The 22,857-nt window shown below is 44.6% G+C and overlaps 1 protein-coding gene across 1 annotated transcript in view; it reads left to right on the forward strand.

The window, feature by feature from the left end:
- Positions 1-789: 789 nt before the first annotated feature.
- Positions 790-22,857, forward strand: part of TGFBI (transforming growth factor beta induced) — a 55,240-nt gene continuing 33,172 nt past the window's right edge. Inside the window, exon 1 of the mRNA XM_085591287.1 lies at positions 790-813. Coding sequence (XP_085447413.1) covers positions 806-813 — 8 coding nt within the window. The 5' untranslated portion in view covers positions 790-805. The remainder of the gene's footprint in view (positions 814-22,857) is intronic.

Genomic DNA, 22,857 nt, shown 5'->3' on the forward strand with positions numbered 1-22,857 from the left:
TTGCATTAAAACATTTCTTTTTTCTGGTTGAGCTGATATTGTCATTTATTCCACTTAAATCCATGAAATCTGTTCACTGAAGCCCTGGGTTTTTAACATGCAATACTTATTAAAACATCTTCAAGTTCTGAAACAAATGTTGCAAACCCACGTTGCATGGGTAAAACTGGCCTGAAGTTCAGTAATTCTAGTTTTTAAAGTGATGCCTTTAGTACCTTCTTGGTTTCAGGTATTGTACTATAATAAATTAATTGTACTTTGTGTCTCTGGTAATCCTTCAGTTTGATTTTTCTGCACTACTTACAGAAAAGCGTTAGATTTTCTTTACAGACATATCTTGGATAATATGAAATTTAAATGATTCATGGTGCTTTTACAAAAATTATTTGGTATTTCAAGTTACAGAAACCTCTGGAAGTCCCACAGATTTTATTCAGAGAAGAAACAGATGTATGTCTGCCCCACTTCTAGTTTGCAAAAGCATCTGTACATTTTGTTTTCTGAAAACCACCATGGAACAAGCAGTTGGAGACAAATTTTTCACTTGTGTTTCCAAGCTTTTCTTTACAGCCAATATTTAATCCCCAAACAATCTTTTAGCCCTCCCTGTGGTTACAACAAGTGGTTTGGCTGGTTTTATCCCTGCTGCTTTCTTCTCCATCCTGCCAGGAAGAGCTGCTGGTTTCCACACTCATAACCACCAAACAGATATTTATGTAAAAGTTATGTCCCTTCAGTCCAGTTTGGATGGAGCTTTTGTTGTAATTTGCTTCATATAATGGAGTCTTGGCAGATAAATGACACAATGTGCTGGTAAGGGCTCTTAGTGGACATTCAGGGTTTGGAAATGCTGCTTATCCCTGAACTGAAAGATGGGATGTGTGGCTTTGTATGATCCTTGCCAGAAACAACATTCATTCTTACTCTCCTTCATTTGACACAAGCTCTCTGCAAAGTCTCTCAGCTCTCCTTAACAGCAGGAGTCAGCAGGGGAGGTGGTATGGGTGGTATTTTAAATAAGGATTTCATAGCAGAGAGGTTGTAAAGTGTTTCTGGGCTTGGCTAGCTCAGTACTGGCTGCTGGAAGCTTTTTCCCTGCTGCAATCAAAACCATTTTAAAATAAAGATTTTTTTTTCAGAGGATGCCTGGCCATTCCCATTTGAGGGGTGTCCAGTGGGATTTCTGCAATAATGATCTCTCTCAACTAGATTTTATTTGTGATTTATTTCAGTTTGCAGTGGGAGAATTTTAAATACCTCATTAGATAACTTTAGCCTGGGGCAGACCTGCCTTGAAAACCTGATTTTTATAGACTCCTGTGAACTCACATGCTCCAAATTTTACCAAGGAAAGAATTGCAGAACTTCAATCTGCTCTACAAAGTCTGGTGAAGGAAAGGATTAGTGTAAAGCCAGCCAAGCTGGTAGGCTCGGGAAGGGGAGGTGTTACGGATGCACAGACACTGAAGAAGGTTTTCCTTGAGTCCTGTTTTGCATCCTGGTGCTTTGTAAAATGGCTCTAAGCTGCCTGCTCTTTGCAATTTTTTCCCCATCTCTCCTGAATTCAGGGCTGACTCCAAATTGCTCATAACTGTGTGCATTTATTTTTATTTCTTCTCTCTAAGAGATCCTAACAACATTGTATCTTGCTCTGGTCTTTCAAAAACACATCAAAATGCCATTGCTACTGCAATATATTCAATGCACGTGTGGTAAAGTACTCCTAATAAAAGAGCTTTTGGGATGTCTCAGTGCCTTCCCCATCTTTCCTGGGGAAGCTGGCAGGAGCAGAGCTCTCACCTGGGGCATGAGGAAGTTCAGAGCTGAAGCTGGAGGGATTCTTGTGCTGGGCTCCAGCTGTTGATTTAGCCGTTGGTGAGTGCAGTTGTGAAAGCCATGAATTGGCCACTTAGCACCCAGTAACAGAAGGATATGGAACAACCCCTGGCATTGCACCCCTGGGAGCTGCAGTTGCACCATTTCCTTCCCTGCAGTGGCAAGGGGGCATGACGATGGAGGGGAGCCAGGTGGGTTGAATTGGGAAATGCTGATTCCTTTCTTTTGCACAGGGTGTGAGGTCTCCATTTTCCCCCTTTAGTGTCAGTAGTAACTTAAGTGGCTGCATAAGAAAACCCTTCAGGGTCTTCTGATGGACTAAGCAATTGCTCAGCAGGAAAATGGGAGTGTTTGGGCTGATATCACTGAATCACAGAATAAGAGACTGGTTTGGTTTGGAAGGGAACTCAAAAACCATCTTGTTCCAACCCCCTGCCATGGGCAGGGACAACTTCCACTATCCCAGGTTGCCCCAAGCTCCATCCAGCCTGGCCTTGGACACTTCCAGGGATGGGGCAGCCACAGCTGCTCTGGGCAGCCTGTGCCAGGGGCTCACTGCCCCCACAGGGAAGAATTGCCTCCCAATCTCCCATCTCACTGGCAGTGGAAGCCATTCTCCTTCGTCCTGCCACTCCGGCCCTTGTCCAAAGTCCCTCCCCAGCTCTCCTGGAGTCCCTTTAGGGGCTCTCAGGTCTTGTGTTCTGCAGGTGAGCACCCCCAGCTCTCCCAGCTCGGCTGCAGAGCAGAGGGGCTCCAGCCCTCAGAGCATCTCCAGGGCCTCCTCTGGTCTTGCTCCAGCAGCTGCAGGTCCTTCTGCTGTTGAGAACCCCAAGAGGCAGAGAAGGAGATAAGCCTGATGCTGTCCTGAAGACATCCCTCCTTTGCTGTTCAGCCTTTCCAAGATACCCTGATTCTGCTGTATAAATGATGTATTTCAGCAGTGCAAACTAACAGTTACCAGGGCTTTGGGCTGGTACCTGCCACACATGTGTACATAAACCTTGCAAACCTTAGACTAGTCCTCCTAAAATTATTTGTTATCTTAACCTTATCTCTTAATAAATAAAGTTGCATAGTAGAAGAATGGAGTAAGATTTTTGGACGAAAAGACCCCAGAAAACTGAGACATGCCTGGGCAGTGGCAGTGGGGCCTTTGGGCAGAAACATCAGCAAAGCCAGGGCCAAATCAAGAGCCAGAGCAAATCTACCCCCCCAGCAAACCCTGTGGTTTCCTTCCAGCCATGCTGCCTCCCACTTCTGCTGCCCACCAGTGAGGGCTGGTTTCTCCATTGTTTCCTTTACACAGTTGGATTCAACCAATGTCCAAAAATTGATAGTTCTCCCTCTTTGCTACCCTTGAAGGGGCTGTTCCCCAGTGAACTGCATAAATGAGTGCTGAGCATTTTATTTCTTGGTCCTTTTACAATCCCACAACTGTAGGGTTGCCAGGTTTGTTGGCAGGTGATTGAAAAAGTAAATCCTCTTCCTGTATCTTACCTTTGGCTTGGTCCTTCTTGGCTAGCACAGTGTTTCATGTGGTAACAAGTCAGTGCTGAGAACTCAACTCCCAGCTGAGCTGTGGACAACAGGTTATTAAAAATCCCTAAAAGCTGTTTCTCTGAAAAATGAATCATATTCTATGTGCTAATCTTCATAAAATGAAATATATTACAAGAATGACTGTAGAAGAGTTTACTCATGCCACTTGCAGTGCAGGCTTTTGTGGTGAAAATCCAGTGGGCAGAACATAAAACAAATTGCACTGGCTAATAATTCCTGATAATAATTGCACTGGCTAATAATTCCAGGTTCTGATGCTTGAAGTGGGAGGAGTTCTGCCCCAGCAATTACCAGCACTGTGCGTAGGGCTGAGGCTGTAGTTCTGGCGGCTATCAGCAGGCTGTGCTCATTGATCAGCAAAGGGCAGGGCTGGGTCTCAGTGTGGAGCAGCTCTCAGGCTGTGGCAGAGCCATTCTCCCCCCTTTTCACTAAGTATGAGCTGAAGACAAAGCTGAAGTTGTGCTACTGCACAATTCTGACTGAAGGCTCCATCTCGAATTTATTTGCCCTTAATAACAAACATAGCTCAGCCTGAGGCAGGCTGGTTTCTGTAGGGTGGACTGAAGAACACAAAATAACTTTCTGCTACTTGTGTTCTATTTCCTGGGGAGGACAAAGCTTTGGCTGAACCCTCCAGAAATCCTTTAGAGCTTGAGGAAATGGAAGGACATAGCTTAGATTTGGGTTGAAACTTCAGGCAGTTAGTCTGGGACCTTGTGATACAAGTTTGCAAAACAAAAGGGATAGAAGGAAATGAATCTGTGCAGAACCTGTGCAGAAACAAAGCAAATCTACCCAGCTGAGTTTGCTAGTTCTCTACTCAAAAACCCAATTGTCCCTGTTCCTTCCCCTCACCTTAAACATTTCTAGAACTGTCTATTTTACCAGCTTTTTATTTCCCTCCCAGAGTCAGCTGCACATTGTATTTATCCTTCCTCTAGACCCAGTTAATTTTTAATAGACTGAAAAGATAAAACTGGATTTCCTTATACTGTTTGCCCCAACTGGTCTGTAACCTGAAATAGAAAGAAATATTTATTTGCTCTTCTCTGCTGCTGGGTGGCAGCCCCTGCTAAAACTAAGGTTTGATGTAGGAGCATCCCTGTGCTGCTGGAAAAGCTCTGATAAAATAATGGAACCCTGAAAATGCTTGGGAAACCAGTCTGTGGGACACACTGGGAAAGTGCTGAGCTGTGGTCATTAATGTAGAGGTGAAAATGCTACTCTTGGAGGGGCAAAGCTGGGGTGCTGATGGAGGCTCAGAGCCCTGCTCAGTCACAAAAGTCATCTCAGTTCTCATTAGGCTTTGCATGGAGAGGTGGGGGTTTGAGTGGGTTCTTCTCTTTAAATATAAGCTGATAACTGTGTTAGAACATGGAATTTTAAACAAGTGAATCGTAGGTGGGACTCTTTCTTTCATGAGGGCAATCAAATTCCTCATATCAATTTTTAAATATTTGTCAACCTGGATAACACTGGAGACTTCTGAAATATAAGAAAAAGAAGGAGAAGAAGGAAAGGTGTTAGGGTTTTGTTTCACAGCAGATTTTCACAAGTCAATTGCACTGACTTGCCTTCAATGTCTCCTCGCTATATACCTCTGCAGGTGGGGCTGAATATTTATGTGGACATGCTGATTTTTCATTCATAGCAAAATTCAAGTGGTTCCTGGGGAGGGTGAATAAGACACAGCAGGTTCAGCACCTCTCACAGGTGCAGAAATCACCTTTGAGTAGTTAGAAGAATGAAACGTGCTGCCAGGACATACGGAGCCCCCACAGAAGCAGATTCCCTGCTTCCCCAGGGCAGGAGCTGTGCTGGGAAATGCCTGAGCCTGCAGCACTTGCAGAGCACTTTAGCCCCTGACACTCCCAGTAGCATGTTGGCAGCCTTGGCCTGAGGAGCCCTGTCCTGTTAACAAGAGCTTGTTGTCCCAGGAAAGTCTTCAGCTGATTTACTAATGGAAAGAAATGCCTCACTTGGACAAAAAGAAACCTGAGTGTGCCAAGGCAATCCTGAGGCAGGAGTCTGGGGAAAAGGAATGAGTTACTTCATCAGTGTTGTTTTATGGCTTTGGTAATGGGCCCCAGGGAAGATTTGGGTTTCAGCTATATACAGGATTTTTCTCCCCAGCTGCCTTAAAAAAGCAGAACCTAGCCCAAACTCTATGACAGCACCAAAGAAATTCAAAGCAATTTGTAGTGAGGCAGCCCTTTAATAATGTGATTTTCCATGTTTAAGCACAAAGTGAAATTTCTGGCTTATTAAAGAAATCTTCATTTTGGCTGAAAGAAAGCAGTGAAATCCAAGAGGAATGAGCTGCAGCAGGGCTCAGGCTGCTGAGCACTGAGGATCCATCTCCTCCCACATCCTCTGCCCTGCTGCATCAGCCCCCACCCAAAGAACAGCGATGGGTTGGACACGGTAACAGCTTTAAGGCAGGTGCTGTACCTTACTCTGAGTCTGCTCTTGCTCAGAGAACCACCAGGATTTTGTTCATGGATACTTCTGAGGTGGAACAGCTGCTGAGGCTCACTGGTTTCCACTCTGCTGGAGTGACTATCTGTGCCCAAGCAGTGCCCCACAAGTGGGGCTGGAGGTTTGACCCTGGTGTGCAGCTCACAGGCTGGGACAGGATCTCTTGAGCTCTGGATATGGAATAACCATACATCCATGGAATAAAACTCCTCAGTCACCCTTTGCATGGGCACCAGGACATTGATTTTCACTCCCTTCTTATGGGGCCACTGCACTCGATGGGCTTGGTGTAAAACATCTTCATTCAGAATCCTGTTAACATGGCAGAGACAGAAGGAGAAATTTCCTCTTATGAAATGGTTTAAAAGCCTGCCAAAATTGTAACATTCAGTAGCAAAATACAAATGACAATAAAATTATAAGAGATTTTGCAGCAATGCTTCAAGAAGAAGCAAAGTGTTGAAGGAAGAGCTCAGCAGGCACAATTCCCCTTTGGGCTCCGGGAAGAGGAAGGCAAAATTACGTGCTGGCACTGGAGGCCTGACCTAAAAGAGTGCAGGAAATATCTAATGCCTTTCCTAAGTAAAAGATCCCAGGCCCTAGGCAGTATTCATTTATTTTGTGAATTGTGTATTCTTTGTGAAGTCAAAGGTGCTTGCATTAAAGACAGAAACATCTCTGGACACGCTCTGTACTGATTTTCAAGTAAAGGGCTTTTAAGAAACCAGGCATGCTGGCAGGAATCAATATGCCTCAGCTGATTCTTGCTTATTCAATCAACATTATTTCTTCAAGAAATTTCTCCACAATCCTTGACCAGCTGATGCTGGGCTGGAGTTGCCTGATGGAGACCAGATGAGGTGTTTCAGCTCCAGACAACCCCCTGAGATCAGCAAGATCAGAGGGGGCATTGTGCTGGTCCTGTTACCTGAGGGGTTTTAAGCCCCCACTGTCTTCCCATACTCTGCTCTCCCATTTGGATCCCTGAGTGATTTTTTTCCTCAAGAAGAAAAACTCTCTTGGTGTGCTGTTTTCCTGCTTGTCAGATGTCATACATATAGCAGGGAAAATCTATTTGACATTTTGAAAAATGTAAAATTTTGAAATAATATGCTTAGACAGACTATATAGGCAAAAAAAATTATATATAGCAGCTGCTTCTGTGCACTGCTTCCTGTGCTCAGGGCTCAGATAACATTGCACCATCCTAAATTAATTTTGTTAATTACCAATTTTGTTTGAGCTATCAAACAGGAGAAAAGAATGAGTGAATCAACTTTACGTTTCCTCAGAAAATGAGTGGCTTTTTTTTCCTAATTCTTCTAATAAACATCAGGAGGGCTAAATACTCTCAGTTTCTTGTTGCACACTCAGTTTAAAGCAGTGGAGGTGAATGCACAGTGGTGAGAGGCCACAGGGAAACCCACCAGCTTCAACAGCATCCTTCAAGCACAGCAGCAAGGTCACCATGCCTGATGCTCCTCTGGCCCACAGGAGAGCAGCCACACAGCTGGCTTGTGCTCCTGTCCCCAGAGAGGGCCACCAGCACTCTGGGCTGCAGAAAAATGTGCTCCAGCTCTTGTGCCACATGGAGAAATTTAGATTAAGAGCTCTATGGAAATCTGGATTTCCTGGCTGCAGATTGGATTTTCTTTTATTAAACTTCTGCCTAGCTGCCACTAGTGTGGAAGAGGAGAAACTGGTGAGGGTCTGCAAGGCCTGGCTCCTGGCACCCCTCCAGGACAATTGTTGGCTTCACTTCGATTTTGGTGAGACGAGTTTTCACATTGAGTGAATTAAACATGGAAAAGACCAAATTACTTGCTGACATTTTGCATTATACCCTGAGATAAAGATCAGGGAGGTAAAGGTGATTCATGAAGGTTTTGGGTGAGCTGTGCAAGAGCAGTGGATGCTTTGCCTGCCTTCTCTCCCCCACCATGCTGCATCTCATGGGGGTTTGGCCTTATTGTGTATATGAACAACATCCCAAGGCTTGGAGCAATGCAGATAACCAACCAATTTCTTCACATTTTGCTTATTCCTAAGTGGATTGGAAGGGTTTTTTAAATTTGCAGAAAAATCCTGGCAGACAGGTGGCAGTGATTGGCAATTACTGAGTTTTGCATCGGTGGCAGGAGTGTGGGAGAGATAAAGCAGGACAAGGGCAGCAAAGGGCAGGGGTTATGTGGGGGGAAAGTGAAGGAGCCCCACTGGAAGGAGATGGGGAATTGTGTGGGACTGAGGCAGGATGGGCTTTTCCCCATCTCAAATTGTGCTGGAAGCCACTGAGCAAAGGGGAAGGTGTGTGTGAGGCACAGGCAATTCTTCAGCTGTGGCTGCAGAGCCTACAGAGTGTGTCTGTCTGAAGGGGGAAAAAATCACAAGAAACCCCAAACCCTGCAGCTCTGTAGGCTTTGCAGGTCCCCCTGTGGGGCAGGAATTCCCACTGCTCTGTATTTGGGGGCTGCACCATGGAGGATGGGTGCCTTGCTTGCAAAAGGATAAATAAGTAGCAAAATGGTGAATGCTTATGTGCAAGTAAGCACCACAGAGCAATCAAATTAAATGTAATTCAAGTAAGATTAAATTTAAAAGACAATGGCATTAAATTCTAGCTCTCAAACTCATAAAACTCTCTAAAAGCAATTTCCAAAATCGTAACCATGCTGAGATCTAATAAAGTTTTCACTGAAGAGGAAGTGCTTGACTCATTCTGTCACTTAGCAATAGGAGAGTTATTTTCCCCTGTTGTGGAAGGGATGCAAGTAGTTATAATAGTTTCCTTTCTGTTTTACCAAGTACCAAGGCATGACTAAAGTGGTTGGCAATGCTCTAAGGGATGTGAATCCACAACTTATGCTAAAAATGCTCTTTTGGTAAGACAGGTGTCTGAAAACTCACAGCCTGTTCTGGCCTTTGACCCATCAGACTAGATCCTTCTTGCTTTTTTCCATCCAGCAGTCAATACAGCCTGACAGAGCTCAATGTGCTTAAACAGAGACCCAAACAGAGCGAAATCCATGCGTATGGGTAGATGGCAGTGAGGGATAGAGGGTGATTTGCGTTCCTGAATGTCAGGTTTTGGAAATATCCAGGTTTTGCAAGATTCTAGTTTAATTTCTTACAGGAGATAAGCCCTGGGGCACAGCACTGCAGATGCCTATTAGCAATGTCTTATTTTTCCTCAATTTTTTTTTCTTGCTGGTGATAAATGCCACAGGAACCATATGAGATGACAAGCTGCAATCCCATGTGCCAGCACACTTTTCCTCTGAGTTGTTTCACTTCTATTTCCTAGATGCTCCAGACTGCATAAAAGAGGGCCTGAATTAGTGTAAAAGAAGAAAAAAAAGCTGTTTTATGGAGATAATAACTTATTGTTTATTGATTCTGTTGGTTATTCTTATAAAAATAATAATTTGGATGAACTAGAGGGGCATTCTAGAGGGCACTGTGATGTCCAAAGGCAGCTTTTGCCTTCCCTTCTCTGATAACATTTTGGACCTTCAAAAAAATAGGACATCACTGAACATCAAAAAGCCTTTTAAAAATTACTTTTTCAAAGGAAATATTGTTGTTAGCATGTAATGGATTCCTGAAATGCAGCATCCAGCTTGTGTAATGGGCTCCAAGGGAAAGGATGGTAATGAAACCAAATTTAACTAATGAGTGTAATTTAGAAAGAGACTTCACTGCAGCATTTCAGAGGAAATAGTTTAGAAACATTCTGCCCGTGGAGAAGAAGGGGTTTGTGGTTCTTCAAGAAGCCTTGCTTCAATCTGCAGAAACACATGGTGGTTTTTTATTAGTCAATGTGAGCAACGGCATTGCTGTGTGCAATCCTGGCATTGCAATTGTCCCCCAGTGCTGCCCTGGCTGGGGGACAGCTGCCTCTGCCTGTCCCACCAGATGCCCAGGCAAGGACATCTCTGTCAGTGACTCCCTGCACCACATTGATTATTTATCCTCTATCATTTAAAATCCTGCCCTTTTCTGTGCACAGCTGGCTGTTGGTTCTTGCAGCGAGGCAAAGTAAAAATTTAACAGAGTAAAAACCATTTAAATTTAAGTAAAATGTGCCACCTTAAGATTACTAGATATGCTGTTAAATCTAGTAACTGCAATCCTAGCATAACTACCCCAGCTAAAAAAAAAAAAATTACACATTTCCACACTAAAATATAAAAAATAAAAAAGACTCCTCAAACCTTAAAACAAACAGGGCAGAATAACCCAAGAGTTCTTTCTGTACTTTCTGACAAAAACTAAGTACAAGTGTAACTAGCTATAAGTATACTATAAAATCAACAAAATGAATATACATTAACCTATTATAAAATTCTATGTATATAAAAATTAATAAGGGTAATAAAAAACCCAAAAGTTCTCAAAAATACGCATCCATTTAAAAATAGTAAGTCCCAACATACGTGCACAGCACTATAAATAAACATAGCGTTTCCTGCAAATCTTTATTAATATTATAAAGTTTAATTTTTCATCCACGTTTCAGCAGAAAGGAATTTCTTTGGGGTTCTGGGTCTCCATCACTATGCACAGTCCCATGTCCTGCTGGGGTGCTGGGATGTCCCTCATGTCCCACCAGGTTAATGGTCACTCCCTGTGGTCCCCATCAGTGCTCTCGTCCTGTTGCTGGGCTGGGGAGTATTTTTGGATGCTTTTTTCTCCCAAAATACTTGTTGAGCAAGAGCTCACCTTGGCACATCAAGGCTCATCCAGGACAAGCCTGTGGAAACCTGGTCCCAGCCAGGTCTTGGTTTTGGGCACTGCAGAGCCAGGGATGGGCAGCACTCGGTGTTGGCGGGATGAACTGGGCTGTGCAGGGGGCAGTGGAGGTGGCAGGGCTGCCTTGCCCTCTGATGGAAGGCAGGTGAAGGCAGTTCCACTGAGCAGCCTGTCCTGATCCCCCTGGAACCTCCCTGAATTCTCATGGCTGTGTATAGGTAGAGATAAAATGTCTCTGTGGGGTGTGAATGTGTGTATGTGTGTGTGCATATATATATATATATATATGTGTGTGTGTGTGTGTGTGTGTGTGTGTCTATATATGTATCTCTCTCTCTCTCTCTCTCTCTCTCTCTCTCTCTCTCTCTCTCTATATATATATATATATATATATATATATATATATATATATATATATATATATTTGACACCTGTCCTGTTCCTTCCCTTGTTAAGGGGAGCTCAGCCCCACTGTTGGAGTTTATGGGGATGTTTTGTGTGTGTTGAGGAAGGGCTGTGTAGTGCACAAGTCCTTTTGCCTTCTCTGCTTTTTATCTGACAGGAAATGATGACCTGGTGCCTTCTAATAGCAGATGTTTGTGGGCAAAATGGAAAAATTGCTTTTTTCCCCCCTTCATTTCAACATCTGTTTATCCCTGCCCCTCCTGGCATCCAAGGTCGTGCTCTAGCACCTTTGCTTTCATCTGGAAGAAGGAAGAGATATTTATCTCACCTTGAGTAGTTTAAATCAAAATCCTCAAACAGGTCTTGTGTTGCCCACAATCCCAAATCTCCCCTGCCCGTGTGCCTCAGCTTCTGGGATCAGTCCACAAACAACTTCTCAGAGCTTTGGCATTAACAGGATGGAGAACTGCAATATACTGGATATCTAATTATGAAAACACATAAAGAAGACTATAAAAATAAGTTGTACAGCTATTTTGGTGACTGCTACTCTTTTGTCTTCAGCAGATTTCTTTTACCCTTTAAGAGGAGCTGTTGATGGATTTAGAAAAGCTGCAGACAGAAATGTGGTGCTGGTTTCGCTGATGGGCAAAGGCAGACACCACCTCTCCCCTCACCTTCAGGCTGGCAGGGCCCTGTCCTCACTAAAATACAAACTGCGTGGGACTGGCCCCTTGGCAGGTCCCTGAGCAGAAATTATAATAAACCATATCATTATAAACCACTGTCTAGCCTGAAGTACTGCTAAATGTTTGAGCTATCACATTTCCACAGCTCTTTCAGGGGTATTTTTAGTGCTGGTGGAGAAAGTTGCTGACTGCAGGTCAAGTAATCCCTCCCAAGGTCTATGGTCCTGATTCAGGGAAGATTTGGTTAAATGTTTGCTCTGGTGAAGCCTCTCTCCCTGCCTCTGCCCAAGCCTTCCCATGGGAGGGGACTGGTTGCAGGCATGAAGAAAAAAGACCAGCTTGCACTGGCATTCAAAGTACACAAAGTCTGTTGCTGCTAAAATGTAGATATCTGTCTAAATGCCATTTCTCTACCTCTTTCCCTTGCTCTGCTGGATTTTCCCAGAGTGGAGGGAGGCAGCAGGGAGCTGCCTCCATGCAAAGTGCCTGGGGCTGTTTGGGGCTCATGCATCCAGCTGTGCAGCACAGCTGGCTCAAGAGCTTGGACTTGTTTGCTTTACACAGAAGGCTCTTGGTAAGACAATGAAGGGAAGGCATTGTTAAACTGTCACTGACCCTGCAAAGAGCCCAGAGCTGGAGCTTGCATGGCCCTCGTGGTGCTGCTGGTGTCTCCAGTGCCTCGCTGCTCCACGGCTGGTGGTCCCACCGTGCCCCTGCTCCCTCCTGGCAGGGATGGGTGAGGGGCTCACAGGGCTGAACCCACGGAGGATGACAGCAGAGGGACACCACGGTGGCCAGCACCAGGGGAAAGGGCTCAGCTGGCTTTTCCATGCAGAAGGGAACTTCCAGGGGATGGCTGAGGATGGTTTCTGGGCGGTGGAGAAGAGCTCTCCTGCATGAGGAGAGTAGCTGGGTGATGGAAAGGAGGCAGCCAAGCAGGGCACTGGCTGGAGTTTGCCTCTGGCAGTGGAGGTGAGTGGGGCTGGCAGATTGCAGGTGGGTGTTGATGCTTTGACAGCACGTGGGAGAAGACCAGTGCTGGGATGAGCTGAGGAGCTCTGAGATGAAGATGAGTCGACATGTTTGACATAACAGGGGGAGCCGTGCAGAGAGAGGAGAGATGTGGTTATGCTGACAAGCCAGAAAATGAGCCTGGGCTCCTCTGAGTGAGGAGATATTCTACAGTAGAGCCACAAATGCTGGGGCCAGAGTGCATTATTGAAATAATCCAAATTCTAGTTTAATTAAAAATAAATTCGAGAAAATACATCCCATTTAATTTTGACCTGCCAATTATTATCCAGCAGTAAGTCTTTTTTGTGGGCAACAATCCCTCAGAGTGGAGGACATGAGCAGGGTCTCCCTTGATACATTTGAGGGGTCACAGCTGCTTCATGATACCTTAAATGCCATTTCCAGTGGTATCAGCACCCTGCTGCTGAACACATGCTCCAGGTTTGCTAACTGCATTTCACCACTGAGAGAGGGTTTGCAAATAACTCCTTCTTGTGCCATTAAATTCACTGATCATTCCCTGTGGTTTTATTACCTTTGTGCTGATAACTTTCCTCTATGAGTTCTCTGAAAACAGTATTTCCTGCTAAGAGTTTCCTTTCACTGGTGGGTGAGGATTAATTAAAACATCCCTAGGATTTGGTGCTTTGGTGCAATGAGGGATAGGGCAGGGTTTTTTTCCCTTTTAAGACATAAACAATTGTCTCCAGGTAGTCTGCATGCTCCTGCATCTCTCATAAGAAATTCCTATGTTTTTGCAAAGTCCTTCTTGGACACACAGCTTTGGATTAGTTGATCATATTGTGAACTGGGGAAGACCTGTGGCTCTAGAAAACCTCATGGACTAATGGTTTGTTATGGAAATTAGGAGTTCTCTATCTCAGGTTGCCCAGCTCTGGAGCTCAATGATGCCTCTGTTTTGTTCTGTTTCCCCTCAGAATTTGGCCATGCTCCCCCAAGAGCAGTGGGATGTGATCAGGAGCTCACATGGGGCTGAGGATCCCCAAACCTGCTTGGGTTTGGAGTATGTCTGGGCTGTTTCAGCTGATTTGTGGGTGCTCTTCACCCCAGCACCCCAGGGGTGCCTGGCCCTTCTCCCAGCATTTCTGACCCAGATATTCCCAAGCCAGTAGTGTTGGATCTCCCCCATTTGCTCCTGGATGCTGCTGCAGGTCTGTCCCTGAGCACTTTGGATACTTAGTCTAAAGGGATATTTAATTTTAAATATTGCTGGAAGCAAACTTGTTTGCTGCCCCATTACCTTGTAGGTGTGGCTGACACTGAATTTATAATTCCTGCTATCTAGAGCACAATTTGCACCACTGTGCATCCCTAACTGGGATGAGAGCTGCTGTGAGCCACGTTGTGCTTTCATCTGTGCTGTACAACTGGAAAGACATAGTCAGGAAAAATTGATTTCTCTTGTGCAGGACAGCACAAATGTGTGCAGCCTGCCTGAAGTCAGTCTCCAGGAGTCCCTCTCCAGGCTCCAGCAGAGGGTGCAGTGGCTTTTTCTGTCTCCAGAGCCAGCTTTTAGGAAAGGTTGTCTTCCCTCACTTCTCTTTATCCTTTTTTGTTTGATTGCAAGGCCCTTTTGCTTCCTGAAAAGCGAAGTTGTTTAATGCCCATAACAAAAACAATCTCTACTAAATCTTAGAGAAAAATATTGCAGTATTATAGTCCATTCAGCAAACACTCTGTATCCAGCTGTCAGAAACCTTTGTCAATAGGCAACAGATGGGAGGTTTATAAGAGTCTTTTTATATTTAATCTTGCATTTTTTAATGAAGCCTTTATCTATCAAAGTGTGCTGCAGCTGTTACAATTTTGTAATACTTTTTGGGGCGTGCTGATCCCAGTGTCTGTAGTGGGGGCAGGATATTTCCTTCCTCATGTTAGCAGTTCTCAGTATCACAGATGCCAAAGGAGAGCATTATCCAGTGGATCATCTCAACTTTAGACTCTTGCTTCCAAAATGCAAATACTGTGCAAAATTAGTTTTCCTTTGCAGCAAGTACAAAACCTTTTCCCAAAGGCTGCTCCTTCCAGTGTCTCTATAGACTGATGTGAGTTTTTCCCTTGGAATAGCAAGTTCTAAAAAGTGCCCATGCTCTATGCACAGTTTGGTAGCAGGAGTCTGACACCCCAGTGATGAAGCCCTTCCTTGTGGTACTGAGTTCAGAAGTCACTTTGATGCTTTAAGATTTTAGCCTTTATATTTTGCAAATCTTGCACTGTATTAGTGCATAACTCTAAACTCCATATAGAGTGTTAGCTACTGTCTTCACATTTTGGTCAGACAAAACAATTACTTTAGGCCTGAAAGTCAAGGACACCCTATAGCCTCAGGCACTGAAAATTATAAACAAAAGTGAATTAGGGGGGAGTGAACTGGGGGAATATGACTTCATTACCTGAAGCTGTAATTGGAGGATTAGCCTCTGATATGCAAAAAGACCAAACTTTAAACTGTATGAAAAACTTGTGATGACTATTGTCCATCTTGGGTGAAGCCCCTCTCAGAGGCTCCTGACTGCTCAGGGTACCTATTGAAGGCCATTAATAAATACTCATTTTATTCTCTTAACCTTGTCTAGCCTCTGTTCTAGGTAGCCACTCCAAGGCATCAGCTTGGTTCTGACCCTTATATCAACCAGTTGTGAATAATTCCTCTGCCAAAAAGGGTCAGCCAAGCTGTGCTGGAGAACTGCCGGGGGTCAAGTTTCGGTCAGCAAAGTCTGGTTTCATGGTTTTTTAAATTGGAAAAAAAAAAAAAAAAAAAGAAGAACAAAAGAACAAAAATCCCCAAGCACTGGTCCTGCAAAGAGCCTGAAGGGCTTTTGGCCCTGCTCAGGCAGGAGCAGCCATGGTGAGAGCTGAGCAGCCTCACCTCACGCTCACCCAGGGGCTGTGGGCTCTGTGTGCCAGTGCCTGGTGAGAGGGGGCAGAGGATAATTCCCCTGGATTACAGACCAGGGTTTGATGCTGCAGGCTGTGTTGATCAAGGCCTTGATATTCTCATAGCAAGGAGCTTCTGTGCCAAGCTCCTCCACTGGCGAGCAGTGACATGAGTGCCAAGTCTCCAGAAGGTTCCCAACCTCTTTGCAGCAGTCTGGGGGCTTATTTATTTCACAGTGCCAGTTATGATTGACAGGAATTGGCATGGGGATAATGAGGACTGCTGCAGAAATGATCAGTGGGTTTACAAAATCTGCTCTTTGAACTGCCAGCATGTAAACTGTACATCTCCAGTGGGGTGGGGCTTTTGTGGTCTCTTTAAGACCTGGAACATGGCAACTCAATGCAGCCTAATTGGATTCAGCCTCCTAGTTTAAGTTTATATTCTCTTCATAATGAGCTACAGATCTTACAGAGATTATTGATGGGCTATGTGTTGTGAGCAATGCACCAAATTTATTCTTCCTGCAAAGGCAGAGAGAGCCAAGACCTTGATGATGCTGCATGTGCTGGTGCACCCAGGCAGAGCCCCCCTCGCTGCCTGGCTGCTGCAGCAGCCCTGTGCATTGATCTAATGAGGGCCAAAGAGTGATCTAATTCCTGCAGGACCCACACTGAGCATTTCAGCTTCCATATTCACACTTGCTGCTCCCATGGACAGCTCAGCTCAGGTGTGGGTACAGCTCTCCTGGGACCATGTGCTCTCCTGCTTATGGCTCTTTGATCTCTTTATTCTAGGCATCACTAAAGGGCTTGCTAATTTGTTTGAAAAGCCTATTATTTCTCTAAATTCCCTCGTTTAAATGTGACATTTCTTTGTGTTTATATGTGCCAAAATGATCCTTGTTTTTACACCAGGCTTGGAAAGTTTCCACTGAACCTGCTCAGATGTGGTGGAGTCAGACAATTCAGCTGCGAGAGGCACAAATTCAGCAGCTCCTTGTCACTGTTTTCCTGGTAGAAAGAGACAATGAGTAATTCCCCGTGCCAGTGAGCAGTCTGAGAAATTGGGTAAACTTCCCACATCTGTCAAAGAGGAAACCAGCCAGATGCTGGTCAGTCAGTGTTCCAGTTTCCCCATGACTTGTGCTGTGGGTCAAAGCTGACCTGTGTGAAGGTCAGCATTTTCATTTCTGGAGATAATTTCTCAGTGGAAGGGCTGAGGCCCCCATTTGTTATTGAGGGTGGCCTGGAATGCAGTAGCAGAGCAGAAGAGATCTCTGCAGGAGAATGGTGTCAGTGCAGGTTGGGATGAATTGGAGGATGATATGGGGATGATATGGAGGGCAAGATGAGATCCTTTCACATATTTCTCAAATCAAATCATGTAATGATTTGGGTTAGAAGAGACCTTAAAGTTCATCTTGTTCCAACATCCCTGCCAAAGGCAGGGACATCTCCTACTAGATCAGGTTGCTCCAACCCATCCATCCTAACCTTGAACACTTCCAGGGATGGGGCAGCCACAGCTTCTCTGGGAAACCTGTGCCAGTGCCTCATCACCCTCACAGGGAAGAATTTCTTCTTAATATCTGATCTAACTCTCCCCTGTGGCAGTTTAAAGCTATTCCTCCTTCTCTTCCTTCTTGCTTGTCTTCGTGGCCCCTTGGTTCAGGGTGGAGATGTGGCGAGTGGGGGACTCAGCAACTCTGTTTCAGCAAATTTCCAATGGGAAAAAAGGAACAAAAAAAAGAGTGTGAAGTCCCCTTAGACATTATCCTGCACCATTTCTTAAACTCGTAAGTCAGTCTCGCTTGGACTTGGGGGAAGAGGAGTTGCTCAGGTTCTCTGCAATGAACAGGAGTTGTGAGCTGGCCCTGAGCAAACAGCTGCCCACTGCCCTGCTCTGGTGATAAACAGCCCTGGAAAACTTTCAGCCAGCTCTTGCTGGCAATTAAGAGGTGACCAATTAATAGGATTCCATAGTGGGTGCTTCCAACAGGGTATTGAGTTCACTGCTCCATTAGGGTGTTTCCCTAATGACCAAAGCAAGCTGAAGCCGTGCTCTGCAAGCTGAGCTGCATCCTGTGCTCTGCATCCCTTCAGAAAAGGAAGCTTTGTTCCCTCAGCATGACATACTTCCTAGCAAAAAGTTCAAATCCTAACCTAGCTGTATATATGTTCTTCAGAACTGATGAAGCAGTTCTTTCCTATTGAAAAGTTATTCCACCTCCACTCCCCCTTCAAGTGAGCCTTCGTTTTCACTCTTCTTGAAAAAAAGTACATCTTGTTTCAGCTTTGTCCTGGTCTCAATTTTTTTTTTTTCATTTTCACTTAATTTCATACTTCAAAGAAAAACAGAAAAGTTTTTGATTTACTAGATTGTCTAAATTCAATATCTTTTCCAGAAACAGTGGCTCAGTGTTTCCTAAAAATAAGTTCAAACTTTTGAGTGAAACAATTTCCTCACTTCTGACACTCATCAAAATCAGCATATTGCATCCAGTATGGGCTCCTTCATCTCCCTGTGGTAAGCTTAGCACAAATTTTATCCACTTTAAACAATAGCTGTGTTTGCCACACAGTGTTCTAAAGCTGCAAAGTCTGATTTGTGATACAAATAACATGCACAGTTGGATACCTACATTAAGTATGTATGATGAGATCACTTCCAGTAAAATCTTGAAATGCAGTAATGTGAAAAACATCTGGTTGTTGTGTGTTTGATTTAAAGTTGGAAGTCTTGGACAAAGAGACTATACATTTATTAATGAGTTCTCTGTTTTATGGAGGTTTCCATGCAATTTACTCATTAGACTTCAAAAGCAGGAAATTATACCACCTTTTGATTGAAATTAGCTTTATAGACATCAAAAGTAGGAAAATATATGATCTTGGTGGAAAATAATTATTGCATTGGTTTGGTTTTTTAATAAAATGTTTGAATTTAGCAGAGCAATTCCCTCCTATGAACTCTCCACTGATGCAATATGTCTGTGTTTGTTTATGTATGCGTATGCCAAAAAAAAAAAAAAAAAAAAAGGATGGGGAAAAATATTTGGATGCTGGCAGTTGGCCAAGCTGAGCTGTGCTGGTGCCTTAGCTGGAGGTGCTGGTGCATGTACAAGGGGTAATCCCAGAGCAGGGACCTGAGGGTCAGCCCTGTGGCCTTGCCAGATGTTTAAAGCCACAGCAAGGGGACACATCTCTACCCCAGAGCACGGAGAAGCAAGGCCAGAGCACCTTCCCCCATCACCTCTGGCCTGGGTTGGTGCCTGACACCCCTCGGTGCCCTCAGCAGGGCTCACTGGGCTCTCACTGCACCCTCTGGTGTGTCTGCACCCCCAGCAAAAACACACAGTGTTTGATCCTACCATCAGCCAGCTGTGGTAACCATGGAAATCCCACTGTTTAGCAAATTGTAGAGAGGAAAACTCAACAGAGATGGCCAAGGGGATGAATTAGAGATGCCCCTTGGCAAGCACAGCAGAGAAACTGGTGTGTTTGGGTTTTTAAAAAAAAAAAAAAAAGCCCACATGCACATGTGACATTTCTAATTTTTCATTCGCTGCTGACTTTCTCCTCTAAGAAGGGGAAAGTATTTGCAGGGGCATTGCAAATTCTGCCACATTTCTCTTGTGGTCCTGCCTCATCTTGGCCTCTCCCTGTGCCGTGAATGCCACTGGGCTGAGGTGTCCTCTGCCCCCTCCACCCTGCAGGAATGTGCTCTTGACATCCCCAGAGTGACATGTCCTGAGGGGAAGTCCCCAGATATGTGGGAAAAACTGCTGGAAATATTGCCAAGAGCCAAACTGGCAACCAGCTGGTCCTGTGTGACTCATTCATTTGCCCATCTCTTTCTACACATAAATCTTTGTATTGGATCTCTCTGTTGGTCTCCTGTTGTGCCAGGTCCTCACAAATACCCAGTTATGGTGGGGTTTTTTGATAATTTTTTCAAACAAGGAAGCTATGATGGCATATTAGACTGGAAAAATCTAAGAAATGCATATTATAAGGTATCTATACTTCTGGAATTGCTTTGTGCTACAGTCTTTCTAATGCTGCTTGAAGGTGAATTTGTTTCTGTATTTTGTTTGCTGCTGTTGATGATTTTGCTGCATTAATCCTCAGTTTCTAATAAATTGCTATGTATCTATAGAGAGAATTATTATTTTAGTCCTCACAACCTCTGGTGTAGGGAAACACGGGATGGCAAAGCCGTGTATCTCTGCAGCAGTCACTGTGTTGCCCTTAGAAATATGGGCAGTGAGCCAAGCAGAATTTAAACAGTTTATTCAGAAAAACAGTTATTTAGATCTTGCCTCAGGCAGCATATTTGGGATGTTGATACACAAATCCTTTGGCTTGGGCACAGCGGGAATAAATACAACCAGTTTGCACCCCATGTGCAGTTCCCCATGAGAAAGAAAGATGGAAACCTCATGACTTTGCAATCTGTAAGCAGTTTTTCTGACCAGTCATTTTTAACTCGTTCTGTTCTGGCTGCTCATCTTTTGGGTCCAGAAGTGTTTCAAACACGACCGTGCTTTGCTGTATCCCCCTGCATGGGCCAGGAAGTGTCTGAAGAAACCTGTCCTCTGGATGTACAGACCATTACAAATGAGCCATTACTGGAAAATACTCTTCTCATGAAACCATCTGCGTACAGTCTGACTCACCGAGGAGCTGACGAAGCAGACAAGCCACCTCTCGTGTTTAAAAAGCAGGTTAGCCCCGTGTACAAATGTTCTTTTCCAGTAACACCATTACTTTATCCATCAGGCATGTTCTGCTGAGCCTGCTGTGGGTCAGCTCCCAGGAAAGCACAACCAAGGCATGACAGCCCCACTAGCACAGCACATCTGCTCTGTGTTTTCATGTGATTTATGGCATCGTGTTGAAAATATATGTGCAGATGCATGTGTATGTATATGAACAAATAATACCTTACCACTGATCAAAAATCCTGCTTACTGCTCTAATGCCAACAAACGTAATTTTTAGGCTTCTCGGATCGCTTGCTGCCAAAATTCCCTCGTGGCATGCTTACATAATAAAGTAAAATGAAAACAGCAACTCCATTGATCTTCAAAACCAACTGCACTTCATTTTTCCACATGAAAAGATGATGGAGAGATTTATATATGATATTCCTATATTCCTACAGTTAAGACTAAGGTGCTTAGCAGGAGTACGGTTCAGCTTTGGACTGTATGGAATCATTCATCTTCATGTAATACCAGTGAAGATCTCTAATTATTTAACTGCTTACAGGGTTTATAACATTAGCTCAAATTCCTCACATTAGGCTCTTTATTTGCTTTTTATTCTGAAAAAATGTGAAGAAAGAGAAGCAGGGTTTCTTTCTAGATAAACAGAAATTGGAGCTATGACTTGGCAGGAAATTTTCTTGATTACTTTTTTACAGACTAGGTTTCACTATTTCAATGCCCGAGGAGGGCAGGAGGGAGGCACTGGGAGGCACTGGGAGGCACTGGGAGACACTGGGAGGAACTGGAGGCAGCTCTGCTGGGTTCAGGCTTGGGGATGCACAGGGCTCAAGGGAAAGGAGGTATGCTGTTATATTAGCACAGGGGACCCCAATTTTGCAGCTTTCTGGGGTTTTGGTGAGATTTCCTTTATTTCCATTTACTTAAAGGAACAATTTCTATGAGGCAACTCCCCAGAGCATTGGGGAAGGGAGCAGGAAGCAAGGGAAAGGGTGGGGGGATGGAAAGCAAACCCACCTTCCAGGCAGGGAGAGGAGGGACAGGGCTCTGGCAGACATGTGTCCCCAAATTTCCTCAGGGAAAACCTGACCTGAAGCTCCCAACTTCTGTGATCCTATTTTGGAGAGAGCCAGTGGTCTTCTCCTAGGGCCAAGGATCTGATAGCAGTGCAGGAAAAAGGGAATAAACCATCACTGGGAACTGTGTGAGAGGCAGTGAGCTGAGTCAGCACTTGTGGGCTCAGTGTCACACAGACACAGCTTCGAGTGGTTTTGGTGTCAGGAAATTTGGAGCACTGGTTCCAAGCAGGGTTGGCCATGCTGGGCTCCCCTGGCTGATGTGAATCTGGGAAGGGTTCAGCCTCCAGCTGCTTTTCAAATGGATGTGATGTGAGCTATCCCCTGCAAAAATTAGTGGATTTGAGTTAAAATGAGGCAGTAATGTCTCTGAGGAGGTATCTGTGTTCTTTTACAGCACATGGTTGTCCTGTTTTGCAACCAAACCTCGTTGTTTGGGATTTTTGCTGAGTTGCTCTATTTTCTGCTTCACTCATTTATGATACATTGCTGTGGAAGTGATGCTGGTGCTGAAGCTGGTTTTACACCAGGCAGAACATCTCAACCCATGACAACTCTGCAGCACAAAGAGGCGAGCAAGGGCTGACCTCTTGGATTATCTAGCAAATGTCTGGTGCTTGTTCTGAGGCTGCACTCAGTTTCACACACACAGAAGTGTTTGCCCACCTTCCCTGGTGCTTTGTGTGTCCCCACTGGACACCTGGTACCTCGTCACTCAGGGTCCTGTTGAGCTCCAACACAGGCTGTGGGCTGGCTCCTGCACAGGTCAGCACTGAAGCCCACAGACAAGGAATAAATCTCCAGGAGATGAACATTTCATCCTGTCAACCTGGGAGATATTTGCTCGGATGACTTACATTAATTTTAATGGGAACTGTGTGCAGAAACCACAAGCTTAAATCAAGAAGATTATGTCAAAAGAGCAGACTTCATATTCATAAATCCAAATTACAGACTCCAAGTGGGTTTTTCTGTTCACTGCAAAGAACCCATCACTATTTTCAGCTTCTTAGAGCTGACACAATGCCCAGCCTTCATGGGGATCAAGTTTTGGAATGTTTTTTGTAATTCAAAGGATAAAGGAAGAAATCTCCCCAAGTAGGGTCATGTTAATAAGCAGCTGCACGAAAGGAACAGTTCTCAGAGACTTCAGCACAAGTTCTGGCTTGGCATCTCACTGCAGTCTCCATGCCAAGGTGGGATGGGCTGCTGAATTTCCTTGTGGTGGTGTGGTTTGGGGCATGGCAAAGGGTGTTGCATCAGTCCTGCCTGCCTGCCCATCCCAGTAAGGAGACTGGCACTCTCCATGGAAGAAACAAGCCTTCCTGTCCAGCTGTACTTTAAAAATTCTATCCATTAACTGCAATGAAAGGAGGGGAAAATATAACCTTCAGAAATCTCCACAATGGATAGTACTGA

The sequence above is a fragment of the Lonchura striata genome, chromosome 13, assembly GCF_050655825.1.
Source record: "Lonchura striata isolate lonStrDom1 chromosome 13, ASM5065582v1, whole genome shotgun sequence".
In the NCBI taxonomy this organism is placed as follows: domain Eukaryota; kingdom Metazoa; phylum Chordata; class Aves; order Passeriformes; family Estrildidae; genus Lonchura; species Lonchura striata.